Source organism: Trachurus trachurus, assembly GCF_905171665.1.
Source record: "Trachurus trachurus genome assembly, chromosome: 10".
Taxonomy (NCBI): domain Eukaryota; kingdom Metazoa; phylum Chordata; class Actinopteri; order Carangiformes; family Carangidae; genus Trachurus; species Trachurus trachurus.
Genome location: NC_139894.1, coordinates 5518577 through 5532495, shown reverse-complemented (window position 1 = coordinate 5532495; position 13919 = coordinate 5518577). Strand labels below are relative to the sequence as shown.

Here is a 13919-nt window from a genome sequence, read left to right as displayed (position 1 = left end):
TCTGCTGTAAAATAAGGCATGAAATGGTGTCTCTTGTTGGAGCTGCACTAAATATAGATATGCTGTGGCTGCAGTGGTGTGTAAGAACCAGCCCAGGATGGAGGAAACTCCACTAGAATAAAGATTAAATGGCTTTTTCTTTAAAGCTCTTAGAGAAGAATTTAAGTTAAGTCATGTTGAGCGGCTGTTTGATCCGGCTGATGGATTTTATTTCGAGTTGTGCAGGACGAGTGTGTACTCGGATGTGGCTCAATCTTCATCTAATGATGCACATCTTCTTCTTTGTGTGTGTGTGTGTGTGTTTTTGTGAGTGTAGCTGTGTGTGTCCGCCCGGATTCGAAGGCCAACGTTGTGAGATAAACCCAGATGACTGTGAAGACAACGACTGTGAGAACAACTCTACCTGCATCGATGGAATCAACAACTACACCTGCGTGTGTCCGCCCAACTACACAGGTACGCACACACAAAATCTTACCTGAACCATCTATTTCTACACTATAGATATTCCTGAAACCCCCTCGACTTTGCCCCGAAGAGGCTGGGTGGGTCAGGGAGTCCCTCCACTATTGCACACACACACACACAAAATCATATTTTCCACTTTACTGCATGGGAAGTTAGTAATGGACAGCCTCTCTGCAGTGACCTGAAACTGCTCCTACAGGAGGTTGAAAGAGCAATCACTAGAGAGCGAGCGGGAGAGAGAAAGAGTGAGAGGGAGGGGATAGGGGGGGCATTGAAATGGCAAAGAGGGAATGTGTACAAGAGGGAATGGGAAAAATAAACAAAGCAGGGAAAAGGGTAAAGAAGAGGACGATAAAGGGCAGAAACAGAGAAAACGGGAGAGAGTGAAATGGCACGAAGAGATAGATGGAGAGAAAGAAAAAGAGAAACTTAGCTCGGTGGAGTCCAGCAAGTTGAAGCTGAACTGCTGACTGGTAAGTTTTTCTATCTGTCCTCTAAGACCGACACACACACACACACACACACACACACACACACACACACACACACACACACACACACACACACACACATATAAACACACACCCACAGCTGGTCCCCTTTGACACTGGATCTCAGTCAACACACACACACACAGACACACACACACACACATGCACTATGTCATTATCATTGTTGGCATAAAAAAGCATCACACACTGCCAGACACCTTACCACATACAGCTGGAGCTCGCACACACACACACACACACACACACACACACACACACACACACACACACACACACACACACACACACACACACACACACAGCTGGTTCCTTTGGCTCTGGACCTCCACTCAGCCCAGTGAACCGCGGCGTAATCATCAGGTGTCACATTAAGAGGACAGTCCTTCTCTAGTCACTCCGCTTTCTCCCAACTCAGCAACCAGGATTTGTCACGTCATATTTGCACCAGAGGGGAAAAATATCAAATATATAAGGTCACAAGACCTTTAAACAGCTGATATAAGGTTTCTACCGCAGAGGAGTTTCTTCATCCAAAAATGCGAAAGTCACGGTCATGTGCCTGAATGAGCTCAACAAATTCTATGCCAATCTGTCTTTTAGATTATGAGATTTAGTATCTTGTGTGCAATTTTACCACTGGCTTGAAGGTGGCAAAGGTTCAGGAGGAGTCACAACACAAGAACGTTGGAATTTATCCTTTAAAGAGGAACGATGCATGATTTTTACCTTAATTAAAGGCTCATCTCAGCGGCACCGCGACACAAACACGCCCCACAATCCATAATCTCTTGTTTATGACAGATAATACTACACAAATGTACACATCATAAAACATATATGGTATATAACATCATCCACCATCATCGCAAAACAGCAAAAACGACTGGACTTGCATAGTTCCCCTTTAAAGAGAAACTATGCATGAATTTTACGTTAACTATGCTACATTTTTACCCTAAGTAAACAGCTTTGGAGTAATTGTGATGGTTAAATAGATGACTTGTAATGACTTGCCTCCGACCCGGTGTCCCAGCTCTCGTCTCAACGGCACCACTACACAAACGTGCCCCCATAAGCCATAATTTCTTGTTTATGGCAGATAAGACTACACAAAAACATCTTAACATCTTATATGATAGATTACTTTATCCACCGCTCCATGGATCGCCTTCTCGCCAGCTTCATTGAAAACAAATGCACGTGGCCTGGAGGAGGGTTAGCAAAACAGTGGAAAAAAGACTGGACTTGCATAGTTCCCCTTTAAGAACATCAGGGGGTCAATAAACTCAGCAGGAACTATCCCCTTTCATATGTACATTATTAAACTTTAACCAGCAGCTGCATTCAGATATCTTGGTCTGGACTGTGCAGATGCATCACATGCTGCTGTTGTGGGGAAAATGTTGTAATAGAATACGCTTCAGTTTCCAGTGTAAGCCTTTGCTTGCCCATAAACAAGGGATCACCCGTATTATTTGAATACCAAGCCCTGCGTGTCATTTTCTGTGTCTTTATTTATATGCTAAAACTGACATTTTGAGTGAAACTCTTCCCCAGGCTGCTGATGGGCTCATGAAGTTGTGACAAAACTTTAATGTGTTCTGGCTGCCACTTTAACATCATTAACAATCATTATTTAATCAAAACAAAAAAGGGACTGCCAGAGTCTTTTGGCCTCTGCGCCACAATTAACATTGGCAGTGTTTCCATGGTAATCCCTTGTGTTGCTTTATAGTACAAGTCACATAGAGGGCAACGATCATGCATCACAAGCTGAGCCACAGTGAAACTTCCAAAGTGTCTCTCAGTCAGGATCAATTTAAAGACCAGTGGGTAAATTAGGCGCTGAGTGTTTATCTTCCTCGGTAATCATCACAACGATGGTCTCATTTGTGTATGGTAATCATACTTAGGTATCACAGGTAATTTCACTCTGATGAATTAGTGTTGACGTCTTTAACTAAGTGTCAAGTGTGAAATGCTGCAGCCGGCCCAGTGGACGGACGGACGCTGTGAGCAGCACTGAAGGTCGCACAACTTTAGATTTACTTTAAAGCCATTCAGTTGTTTTGTAGTGCAGCTCAAAGAACTTGAGGTGGCATTTCCAGCAGATGCAGTTTTATAGTGCAGGTCAGAACAACATGTGTCTGTAAGTGAGTTGATATGAGGGTGGTGGAGACAGACAGGGTGGGAGTGAGGCGGTAGGATTAGATTAAAGCAGGCAGAGAGCAATGGAAATGTGTTTGACCTTTCTCGGTCTCCTCTTCCTTCATATGACCAACTTCAGCCGGTGCCTTTACACACGCTGTTAACCCTTCTGAACATTTAAGCATGTGTGTGTGTGTGGTTGAGCGTGTGTGTGTGTGTGTGTGTATATATACATCTCTTGACAGCAGCCACTGTTACACAGTCTATTAACCCCCCTCTCCATCAGCTTTGAGAAAAAGCTGATAATGCTATCTGTGTGTGTGTGTGTGCATAGACTTCTACTGTACATTATCTGAGGCCTTGAACAAGATAGACACATTTATAAATAGTTCTCCTTTTTCCTCTGCTGATTTTTTCCACCAACCAATCGAAAAATACTTTTTCTGTTAAATGGTAAATGGTAAATGGTCTTGTATTTATATAGCGCTTTTCCATCTCAACGATACCCAAAGCGCTTTACAGTACATCACATTCACCCATTCACACACACATTCACACACTGATGGCGGAAGCTGCCATGCAAGGCGCGAACCACGACCCATCAGGAGCAAGGTGGGTAAGGTGTCTTGCCCAAGGACACTACGGCAGCAACCGGGACAGAGCAGGATTCGAACCGCCAACCCTCTGATCATTGGACGAGTCGCTCTACCACCTGAGCCACTGCCGCCCCCGGTGTTAAAGGGATAGTTCAACATTTTGGCAAATTGCCCCATTGGCCATAATCCCTATAGTCATAGCAGTAGGTTTGTTACCTTTGATTGTCGGTGCAAGCTATTTTTAGAACGGCGGAGCAGAGCGGCGAGCTGCTCAGTGCTACACTGTAGAAGCTAATGGGATTTCTTGGTTTCCCTCATCAAACTCATCAAATACACAACCCAACAACTCCAAAACGCTCTGGTGGACAAGTTGTGACCTGCACATTCACCACGCTATGAGATAATAACAGAACGTTACCAGACAGAGTTGTTTTAGAGGGAAATTCATGCAAAACTGCTGATGCGCGTTCCCATCCGGGGGCAGTTTTCCGGCAAGAAAACAACTGTCCACCAGAGCGTTGTGGAGTTGTTGGATTATGTATTTGATGAGTTTGATGAGGGAAACCAAGAAATCCCATGAGCCTCCGTAGCGTAGCTCTGAGCAGCTCACAGCTCTGCTCCACCGTTCTAAAAATAACTTGCACCGACAAATAAAGGTAACGAACCTACTGCTATGACTATAGGGATTATGGCAATGGGCCAATTTGCCAAAATGTTGAACTATCCCTTTAAGTTTGTTTTTCTTTATTACTCTGAAAAATCATCTTAAATTCTGGCACACCAGTAGCAAGCACATTTCAGTTGTGTTGTCTTTCCTCCACATACGTACCAAGCCCAAACATGCACACACTGTACAGCTGTGGACCTACAGTAGCTTTATGTGATCACCTTTGGAATAACTAAAGAAATGCTTTTCTCTCACTCTGTCATCAGGTGACCTCTGTGAGGAGGTGATTGACCCCTGTCTCCATGGTTTCGACCCCTGTCAGCATGACTCAAAGTGCGTCCATGTTGGCCGCAGTTACAGGTGAGTGACAGCTTCACAGGAGGGGGGCACCTAAGAAGGGTCAGAGGTCAAGTGACTGACAGGTCAACAAGTTAAAAGCTGCGTTTTCTCTGAGCCAAAGGGAAACTGTGTGATCATTGTTTAATATTTTCTGTCCTCAGACAAATACACACAAAGACATAAGGAAATAATCTTTCCTTAAAGGGATATGCCAACATTTTTTTTGTCTTGCCTCACTCCCGAGTCCATGACAAGCAGATAGACACCATCCTTTCGACTGTGCGTGCAGTAACAAGGGAGATAGAGCCGTATCGCCTGTAATTAGCTTAGCTCAAACACTGGAAGTGTCTAGGTAGTGTTAGCCTGCCTCCTACCTAAAGTCATCAGAGAAACTCTTCAGCAACTCTAAACAGAAACCGGTGGGCCGATCTTCGTCTCAGAGCTGACAAAACTCTCCGGTAAGGCATCTTGAGCGGTCAAATGCCGGTAACGGGACGAGATCGGTCAAAACGGAGGGTTCAAGCAAAGACGGTTTATTTTGGTTCAAGCTAGCTACATCGAGGGTAGGTTAGCTTCCTATTTCAAAGTAAAAACACATCTGTATGTAAAGAGCAACGGGTGTTTTATTTTGTGAAAGTAACCGGAAGTGCGTTGGTCACAACGGCTAGCTTGAGTAGCGCCAAATTTGTTCGAACAAAATTGTAAACAGCTGGTATTTAGACAAATTAACGACACACTGCTGATCTAAACGGCTACTTTCTCACCTAAAAATGTTTGAAATGTCGATAAAGTGATATATTTACAGAGTTTAGAGCTAAATGAAATCAGCTTCTGACTGCTGATATCCGCTCGGGTAGGAGGCAGGCTAACACTACCTATACACTTCCAGTGATTGAGCTAAGCTAATCACGGGTGATACGGGCTCTATCTCCCTTGTTACTGCACGCACAGTCGAAAGGATGGCGTCTATCTGCTTTGTCATGGACTCGGCAGTGAGGCAAGACACGTAAAAAAAAAAAAAATGTTGGCGTATCCCTTTAAGCATTGTTGAATAAACCTTCCTACCAACTCTTTAATTCATTTGCAGCATGTTTAAACGTTTCATAAACTGTCTTTCTTTTTTGTATGTACACATTAAAAATTTAACTCATCCAAAAGTGTGGTATCCCGCTCAAGAGCACGTCACCTCACCAAGAAACAGATGTGACTGAACACCTGGGCTTTAGAGAACCTGTAACCTCGCAGTAAAACATCTGTAACCATGAGACGAAACCTGCGCTCCAAACACACTTTAGTCATCCCATCCATGTTTTCACGTCCCTCTAGGTGCGAGTGTTTACCGGGCTACGTGGGGCAGCACTGCGAGCAGGACTATAATGACTGTCTGGAGAATAAGTGTCAACACGGAGCAGAGTGCGTCGACGCCGTCAATGGCTATACCTGCGTCTGTAAAGAGGGTTTCAGGTGAGGGTGATGGAAACAAATCATCGGCATCGCAGCAAATCACTCAAACAGACACAAACGCACTTGACAGTACACACACACACACACACACACACACACACACACTGAGGGGCCAGACTAGGAGGAGATGCAGATGGTGCTTCATAATCAGACACTTGACTGTCTAGACCTGCACCGTGCATGTGTGTGTGTTTGCGCGCGTGCGTGCGCGTGTGCAGCAGATGAAGCTCCATGTGGTTAATTATAGCGTAGAATAGACTGTTGGCAAGAGAGAAACAAATTCATCACAAGGGACGGAGAGAGAAGGAGACAGAGAGAGGAAGTGGTAGGTAAGCAGGAAACAAAGGAGAGAGAGACAGAAAGATGTAATTAGGGAAGATACTGCATGAAAAGGAAAGATGCAAGCAGATCCAGGGGGAAGACACGTAGATATATAGAATAAGTTTCGCGATATCATGCTGCACTGCAAAAACTCAAAATCTTACCAAGAATATTTGTCTTATTTCTAGTCAAAATGTAATTTCTAGTCAAAACAAATCTCATTATACTTAAAATTAGACTCATCAAATTAAAAAATAGCTTGTTTTTAGACAGTTTTTACTTCTTTCAAGCATATTTTCACTTGCAATAAGTATAGACAAATCTGATAATGGAGCAAGTTTTTCTTTCTTATTACAAGCACAAAAATCTTGCTTTCACTGGCAGATTTTTCTACTTATTTCAAGTGAAAATTAGTTTGAAACAAATGAAAATGATCTAAAAACAAGTACATTTTTAGGTGATGAGTCTTATTTTAAGTGGAAAGAGATTAGTTTTGACTAGAAATGAGACATTTTGACAAGAAATAAGACAAATATTCTTGGAAAGATTTTGAGATTTTGCAGTGTGGTTAATCTATTTCCTGTAGGAATATCTATCACCTCCCTTACTTCAGCCACACTGCCTCCAAAATGTAATCCAACGAGACAAACAGCAGAACAAGTACTAAACAACTTTTGATACAGATACAGACACAACAGATCACCACGTTAAAGCTCTGTTCTCCTCTGGTTAATCTGCTCCTCCCTCAGCGGGCTGTTCTGCGAGAATCCTCCTCCAATGATCCTGCTGCAGACCAGCCCCTGCGACCAATCGGATTGCCAGAACAGCGCCCAGTGCCTGGTGGTTGCCGGGGAACCGGTCTGCCGCTGCTTGCCCGGTTTCTACGGCAACAAATGCGACAAGATGGCCACCGTTCATTTTCTGGGTCGCGACGGCTATGTGGAGCTGCCAGGCACGAAGCTGCGCCCCACCGCTCACATTTCACTACAGGTACGACAGGACGACATCTGACCTCTTAACGAATTAAGAGACCGCTCCCCAAATAATCAGTTTCTCTGGTTTTACTATTTGTGTTTGAGTAAAATTAAATTACTTTTTTCTTTTGTTTTTATTCTATCAACTACCGACAACGTTTCTCCCAAAATTGAAATAAAAATATTGTCATTTAGAGCTTTTATTGGCTGAAAATGACAACTGGTCAAAATAACAAAACATATCAAGTCTTTTCAGACCTTGAATAATAATAATGCAAAGAAAACATGTTCATATTTATTCCTAAACAACACAGCAAGAATATTTTAACTCAGGAAGAGTTTATAAATCAGTTTTTGTGGGATAATGTCAATGTTTAATCCCAGCAGTGGTTTTTATAATCTTCCTATAATAAAACCAGATGTGGTTCAGGTGATGACCTCATCAGTGTCTCATTAAGTAGAATGAGTTGTGTTTGTGTTGGTATTTTAAAAAAGAAAAGAAAAGAATGACTGTCATACATGTAGAGATGCTTTTAAGAAACATTTGTGAAAGTGGTCTCTTATTTTTTTCCAGAGCTGCATACATAAATCATCACAATATACGGTTTTACCTCAAGGATAAGAAGTATCACCTTGTGTGGTGTGCGTGTAAGTCTGAAAGAACAAAGCCACTCTCTGCTGTGCTATATGGAAAACATTGTGGGGCTTGAAATAGAGTTGTGAGTCGTTCCAATCAAACCGATAGAGTTGCATGACTTAGTGCCGACGAAGCAAAGTAAACATCTGCTGCACCCTCTGTTTCCACGTTATACCGAGCACTCATGCCCACACACACACACACACACACACACTCACTCATTCACACCAACTATACATTTTGGACGCCCAAGAGTCATGTCCTAATAGAGACATATTTTTTTCTCCTTCTTGGAAATGTGAATATAAGTGGGTGAAAGAGAAACAGGAAAAGGAGGGCAGTCTAATTGATATTTACCACCTGTTTGGATCCATGTGAGTGTTTGTGTGTATGCGTATGTGTGTGAAAGTGTGTGTGTGTGTTTCTGCGTTCTTGCCAGCAGCTTTCAATGTCAGTGCCAAGGCTGTTAAAACTCTACCAAGAGGCCCTGACTCAGAGGCAAGAGAGAGAGAGAGAAAGAAAAAAAAAAGAATGAAAGGGCCACAGCACTTCATAAATCACTGTATGTTTTTTGTCGTTCTCTTTCACACTATTTTTTTTCTCTTGCTTTCAGTCTGCATCCCACTTCTCTTCACCCACTCCACTCTCTCTTTCCATCCCCCTTCTTTCTCTCTGTCTTTTGTTCTCCACATCTCTCCCTCCTCTCCTGCTCTTGGTCTGCCTCGCTGTCTTTTCTCCAGCAGCTTGTTAGCAGGTGTTGACTTGGCTATGCTCCATTGAAGCCAGAGTGTTAAGTGCTTGGCCCCTTGGCCCCATTTCCACTCGCTAGTTAGTTAGCGCTTAGCGGAGCACGCGAGCAAGTGTGACATGTCAAGTGTGTCAGTGTGGGAGGGAGGCACGAGAGTGACCTCGTTTTGGGAAAAGTGTGTGGTGGAATTTACATTTTCTCCTCATTTTCTAACTCTCCTTCAGCGGCCCGATGGTGGGACGTTTCATCTCGAATCAAAAGTCGATTTTTTTTTGTTTCTCTTTGATTTAAAGCTACGTCGACACTCGTTGCCACCACAATCAACGGTGAAGAAGTGGAATTCAAGTCTTTAAGCTTTTACAAAAACCACATGGGTTAAAAAATACACGATTGATTATTATGTTGGCATCGGCAAACCTTGTAATAAGTGTTTAAAATCTGCATTTACAACTGGATTCACGCTTCAATTGTACAGTATGAATGTCTGAATTAGTTTACTCATTATTTACATGGTCCATCTGTATCTGTTTTTGAAACCATAACTGTCTATGAACAAATTAGACAATTAAAATAACAGGTCATAGAAATTTGGCGATTTCTAATTCCTGTTTGTCTACATCTTTTGCAATATATGATACATTTCACTGATGAGTATCTAATGAAAATATTTTTGTCTTTATTTTTTCTCCATCTTCTCTGTGTCTGCAGGTGGCGACAGATAAAGACAACGGTATTTTATTATACAAGGAGGATCATGACCCCCTCGCACTGGAGCTTTACCAGGGACACATACGACTCATCTACGACATTGCCAACTACCCACCAACTACCGTTTATAGGTAGGACATGCACATACACAGACAAATACATTCATTGACCTTTTTTAATGCCACACCCACATATTCACTCCTAGCTCACTTGTGTGTGCAGATTCATGACTCATAGGTTCTTTATTTGCACAGTTAATAAAAGTTTATATATGCATTGCAGACAAATCATACAGAGGTTCAGTGCAGTGTAAGTGCACTTCAAGAATTAACACTAAAGAGTTCAATTATCATTCAGGTTCATCATGTGTTAAAGGTTACAAAAAGGCAACACACAACACATTCACAATAGTAGTGTATATTTTTAATAATTCATTGTATCCTTTGAATGTTGCTGTTGTGACATTTGGAAGATTCAAATTTTTAGAAAGGCTCAAGGTTAAGCAAATTTATAATATAAAAACATGCTTACAACTAAAGGGTCTAAGGATCCCAGATCCCAGGTTTCTTTTCAGTAGGTGCTGATGTGTACACAAATCCTCCAGAATTTCTTTTCTCACACACACATGCACACAGTTTCAGATTCATATCTGAGCGCTTCCCTCTATAAACAAACATGAACTCAGAAAAATTCCTGTACAATCTGGACTAGACAGTCACGTCCCTGACCCAAACCCAACAACAGTCTCTCTAGGTGAAACTCCCAACGGTTGAAACAAAAGCCCTCATTCAGTGGTTTAGTCACTGTAAGCCCTTGGATGTTATATAATAAACTACTTTCACGCTCTATTAGTACTGGACCCATCGTAAGCTGTGGAAACAGGGATGGTCATCGATTCAGTATAATGTTTTTGGTTGTCCCATACGCAGACATAATGCAGCATTTTGCTTTACAAACAAAAAAAACACCATACATTTCAAATAAGATGATCATACAGTACAATATGTGAATAAAATGCAATGTTAAATAATAATAAGAGAGACAGAACAGCTTTATAAAACATTCCCTTCTGTGTTTGTCTTTAGAATATATACAGTATATACATCATTGTGTCTTTTTAAAAGTCAAAATAATGCAATATATTTAGAACAGGTGTCCCTGTGATGAAAATCTCCAATCACCCAAATATTGCCTATTCCAGAAAATGAAGTGAACAGATTTCGTACTGTAAGCTTTGCCATTTATCTCGTAGCATTGCAACCGTTAACATCAACAGCCGTTTACTTACAGTCAAAAAGAACCAGTGTGAGTTCACCATCAAACTTTATTCCTTTATCCACCAAGTGCTGTCTCCAAGGGTGGAAACATTTTTCCACTGATATTAGCATGCTAACAGTTATCTCCAGCCCACCCAGCCGGTCTAATCGCTTCCCGATCCAACTCACTCTCACTGTGCTGTCCAGTCTGGCCGTATCATAACCTCGTAATGTAAACACAATAATGACTTGATTGGTAAGTCAACATCTGTTTGTGCTACACCAAAACTTACAATGAACTAATTTAAATATTATTTAAGTCCATTAAGTAGAATATAATACACATTCACAGTATACCATATACTGGATGCAGCATGGATGGTTTCTTTCTCTACATCAAATCATTATTGTGATGCCCTTTTGACTTTTTGACCTCGTTGTTTTAGTGGGGCATACAAAACTGACCGAGAGGTGTATGGGAAGAGGAAAGAAGAGGATGTGGGAATGGCGTATGACAAAATGACAAAATAAAGCAGCAAAGACAGTGAGAGTGAGAAAACAAGAGAGAGAGAGACCATGTCCACCTTTGTCTGGTGGTGATTGGCTCCTATTGATTCTGTCTGCTTCTTTGTCTCTTCCTCCCTGCATCTGAAGCAGGGAGGAAGAGATATATGATAGGAGATTCAAAGAAGTGATGTAAGCACAGACAACAGTGCAGTCCATGCAAAACATTGTATAATAGCTCATCAGCAGGAATAATCCATCAATATATTTATTTAAAGGGATAGTTCACCCAAAATTTAAATTTCACTCATTATCTACTCACCCTCATGTCGACTAAGGGCTGGGAGAAGTCCTACGTGGCTTCTCTGAGTTACAGGGGGTCTCGGCGTAGCAGTGCATATCCATATAACAGTTGCAAATGGATACCAACTGTCTTCGTAACAAAAAGACACACCAAAAAACATCCAAATACCTCCATGCTGCTTGTATGTAATGTCCGTCTTGTATTGAAGCCCCGAAATGCGAAATTGTCCCGAAAAAAATTAAATAAGTCTATTTTTCAAGCTTGTTTTGTAGTGGAAGCTTCTCGAAGCTTTTCTTCCCGGTTCCGGGAAGAGGACAGACCCTGGTTCGGAGGAGCTTCCGCTACAAACAAGCTTGAAAAATAGACTTATTTAATTTTTTTCGGGACAATTTCGCATTTCGGGGCTTCAATACAAGACGGACATTACATACAAGCAGCATGGAGGTATTTGGATGTTTTTTGGTGTGTCTTTTTGTTACAAAGACAGTTGGTATCCATCTGCAACCGTTATATGGACATGCTGCTACGCCGAGACCCCCTGTAACTCAGAGAAGCCAAGGAGGACTCTGAAACTTCTCCCAGCCCTTAGTCCACATGAGGGTGAGTAGATAATGAGTGAAATATGAATTTTGGGTGAACTATCCCTTTAAATAGATACCAATGACCAAAAATTCTGTCGGCAAGCTGGTTGGCCACCTGCTTCTAGACCTGAAGTGTTGCAGGGCGTCACATAAAGCGTCATATGCTGGATTTACATTGTTCAAGTCAAGAAAGCGACAGGTTTATTGCATCAGGCAGGCAGAGGGCAATTCCCTGCCAGTGCAAATACAACTATAAGTTTCCAGGATTTCTTACAGTGGCAGATAATGGGAAGGTGTTTAAGGCTAATGGAAACATGTAGTCAACCTGAAAAAGCAAAACTATTAATTGCGTTAGGAAACGGATGAATATTGGGGGGACCTTGGTGCCAATACTGAGAAACACTAACACCAAGAATACCAGCATGGTGTGAGAGTGAGACAGAGGTTTCCAATTATCTTCACCACGGTCTCATTTTCATAGTTATAACGCCAAGGTATGAAAATTCATTTTACAGAGTTACAGTATATAAATAGTGAAGATGTTTTAGACCACATTTGAAGAATCACAGCAGCCAGTCGGTGTAATACTACCAATGGCAAATAAGAAAGGGAAGGAGAGAGGGACTGATCTTGTAATTGAACAAATAAAGAGAGAAAGAAAGTAAGACGGGGAAAGAAGCGAGAGAGGTTGGAGAGGAGAAATGGAAATCGGGGATGGGGTTTATTGCTCTCTCATTCCCTCCCTTTTGTTCTTTTTTTAAATTCCAAAATCAGTGATTTTCTTAGCATGTGATGTCTGGCTCTGTGGTTTTGCCTCTGCTCTGGTCTGTTGTCCCAGTGGACAGAGACAAGGTCACAGAAAAAAAGGAGGAGGCACTGGTAGCCTCACTGCAAATGATGATAATATGCAGTCTGCTTGTAACAAATTTAACTTGAGGATTAGGATGTTACCTCATATTACTTACAAATCCTGCAAGCAGCTGTGGAAGACGAAAATTGAAGCCACAATTTAGTACATCAAGGCCAAGACTATTTCTGCAATGCATATTTCAATAATGATTAATTTAAATCCTCCTCTTTTTTTGTACGTGCAGTTTCAGAGTGTGTATTTAAAAATCACATCCACCACATTTAAATGGGCATGTGATGTAAATAATTCCCATTTATTTGGGCTTACTCTGCAGTTTTTTACTTTTTGTCTCAGTTTTACAAATTATATATTTGCACGGATGTCCTCAGAAAATATTATCGTATTTACTTTAATGACAAAGTGTGTGCAAACTGTTGTAGAGAATCAAACAGTCGATGCGTTATTGTCAATGTCAGTCAAGTTGACCTTACTTGTAACACTCAGGTGCTAAATTATCAGTTTAATGTAAACTGTCAGTGGCCCAATATACTCCACTAAAACAGACAAACAGCAGACACCCATGTGGTTTGTGTTTGGGTTTATTAAAACCCATAGTCCACACACACACACACACACACACACACACACAGTGCGTTTGGTTGCAAGCCTGCAATCAGTGTGCCATTTGAGTGCATCAAGTATCAACTGCAGTGTAATAGGGCAGGACAATAGGATGCTTTCAGACAGTTTCTTTGCTATGCTGCTGGGGATAGAATAGGATGCCTGCATTCACAGATTTTGGAGCAATATATATTAGTTAGCGATATTAGGTATTAAAGGGA

The 13919-nt window shown here is 41.6% G+C and overlaps 1 protein-coding gene across 1 annotated transcript in view; it reads left to right on the top strand.

Annotated features, from left to right (window-relative positions):
• slit3 (slit homolog 3) overlaps positions 1-13919 on the top strand; it is a gene marked incomplete at its 5' end in the record, with an annotated part of 281175 nt that overhangs the window by 252625 nt on the left and 14631 nt on the right. Inside the window, 5 exons of the mRNA XM_083980669.1 lie at positions 317-456; positions 4658-4751; positions 6057-6194; positions 7265-7505; positions 9583-9713. Coding sequence (XP_083836795.1) covers positions 317-456; positions 4658-4751; positions 6057-6194; positions 7265-7505; positions 9583-9713 — 744 coding nt within the window. The remainder of the gene's footprint in view (positions 1-316; positions 457-4657; positions 4752-6056; positions 6195-7264; positions 7506-9582; positions 9714-13919) is intronic.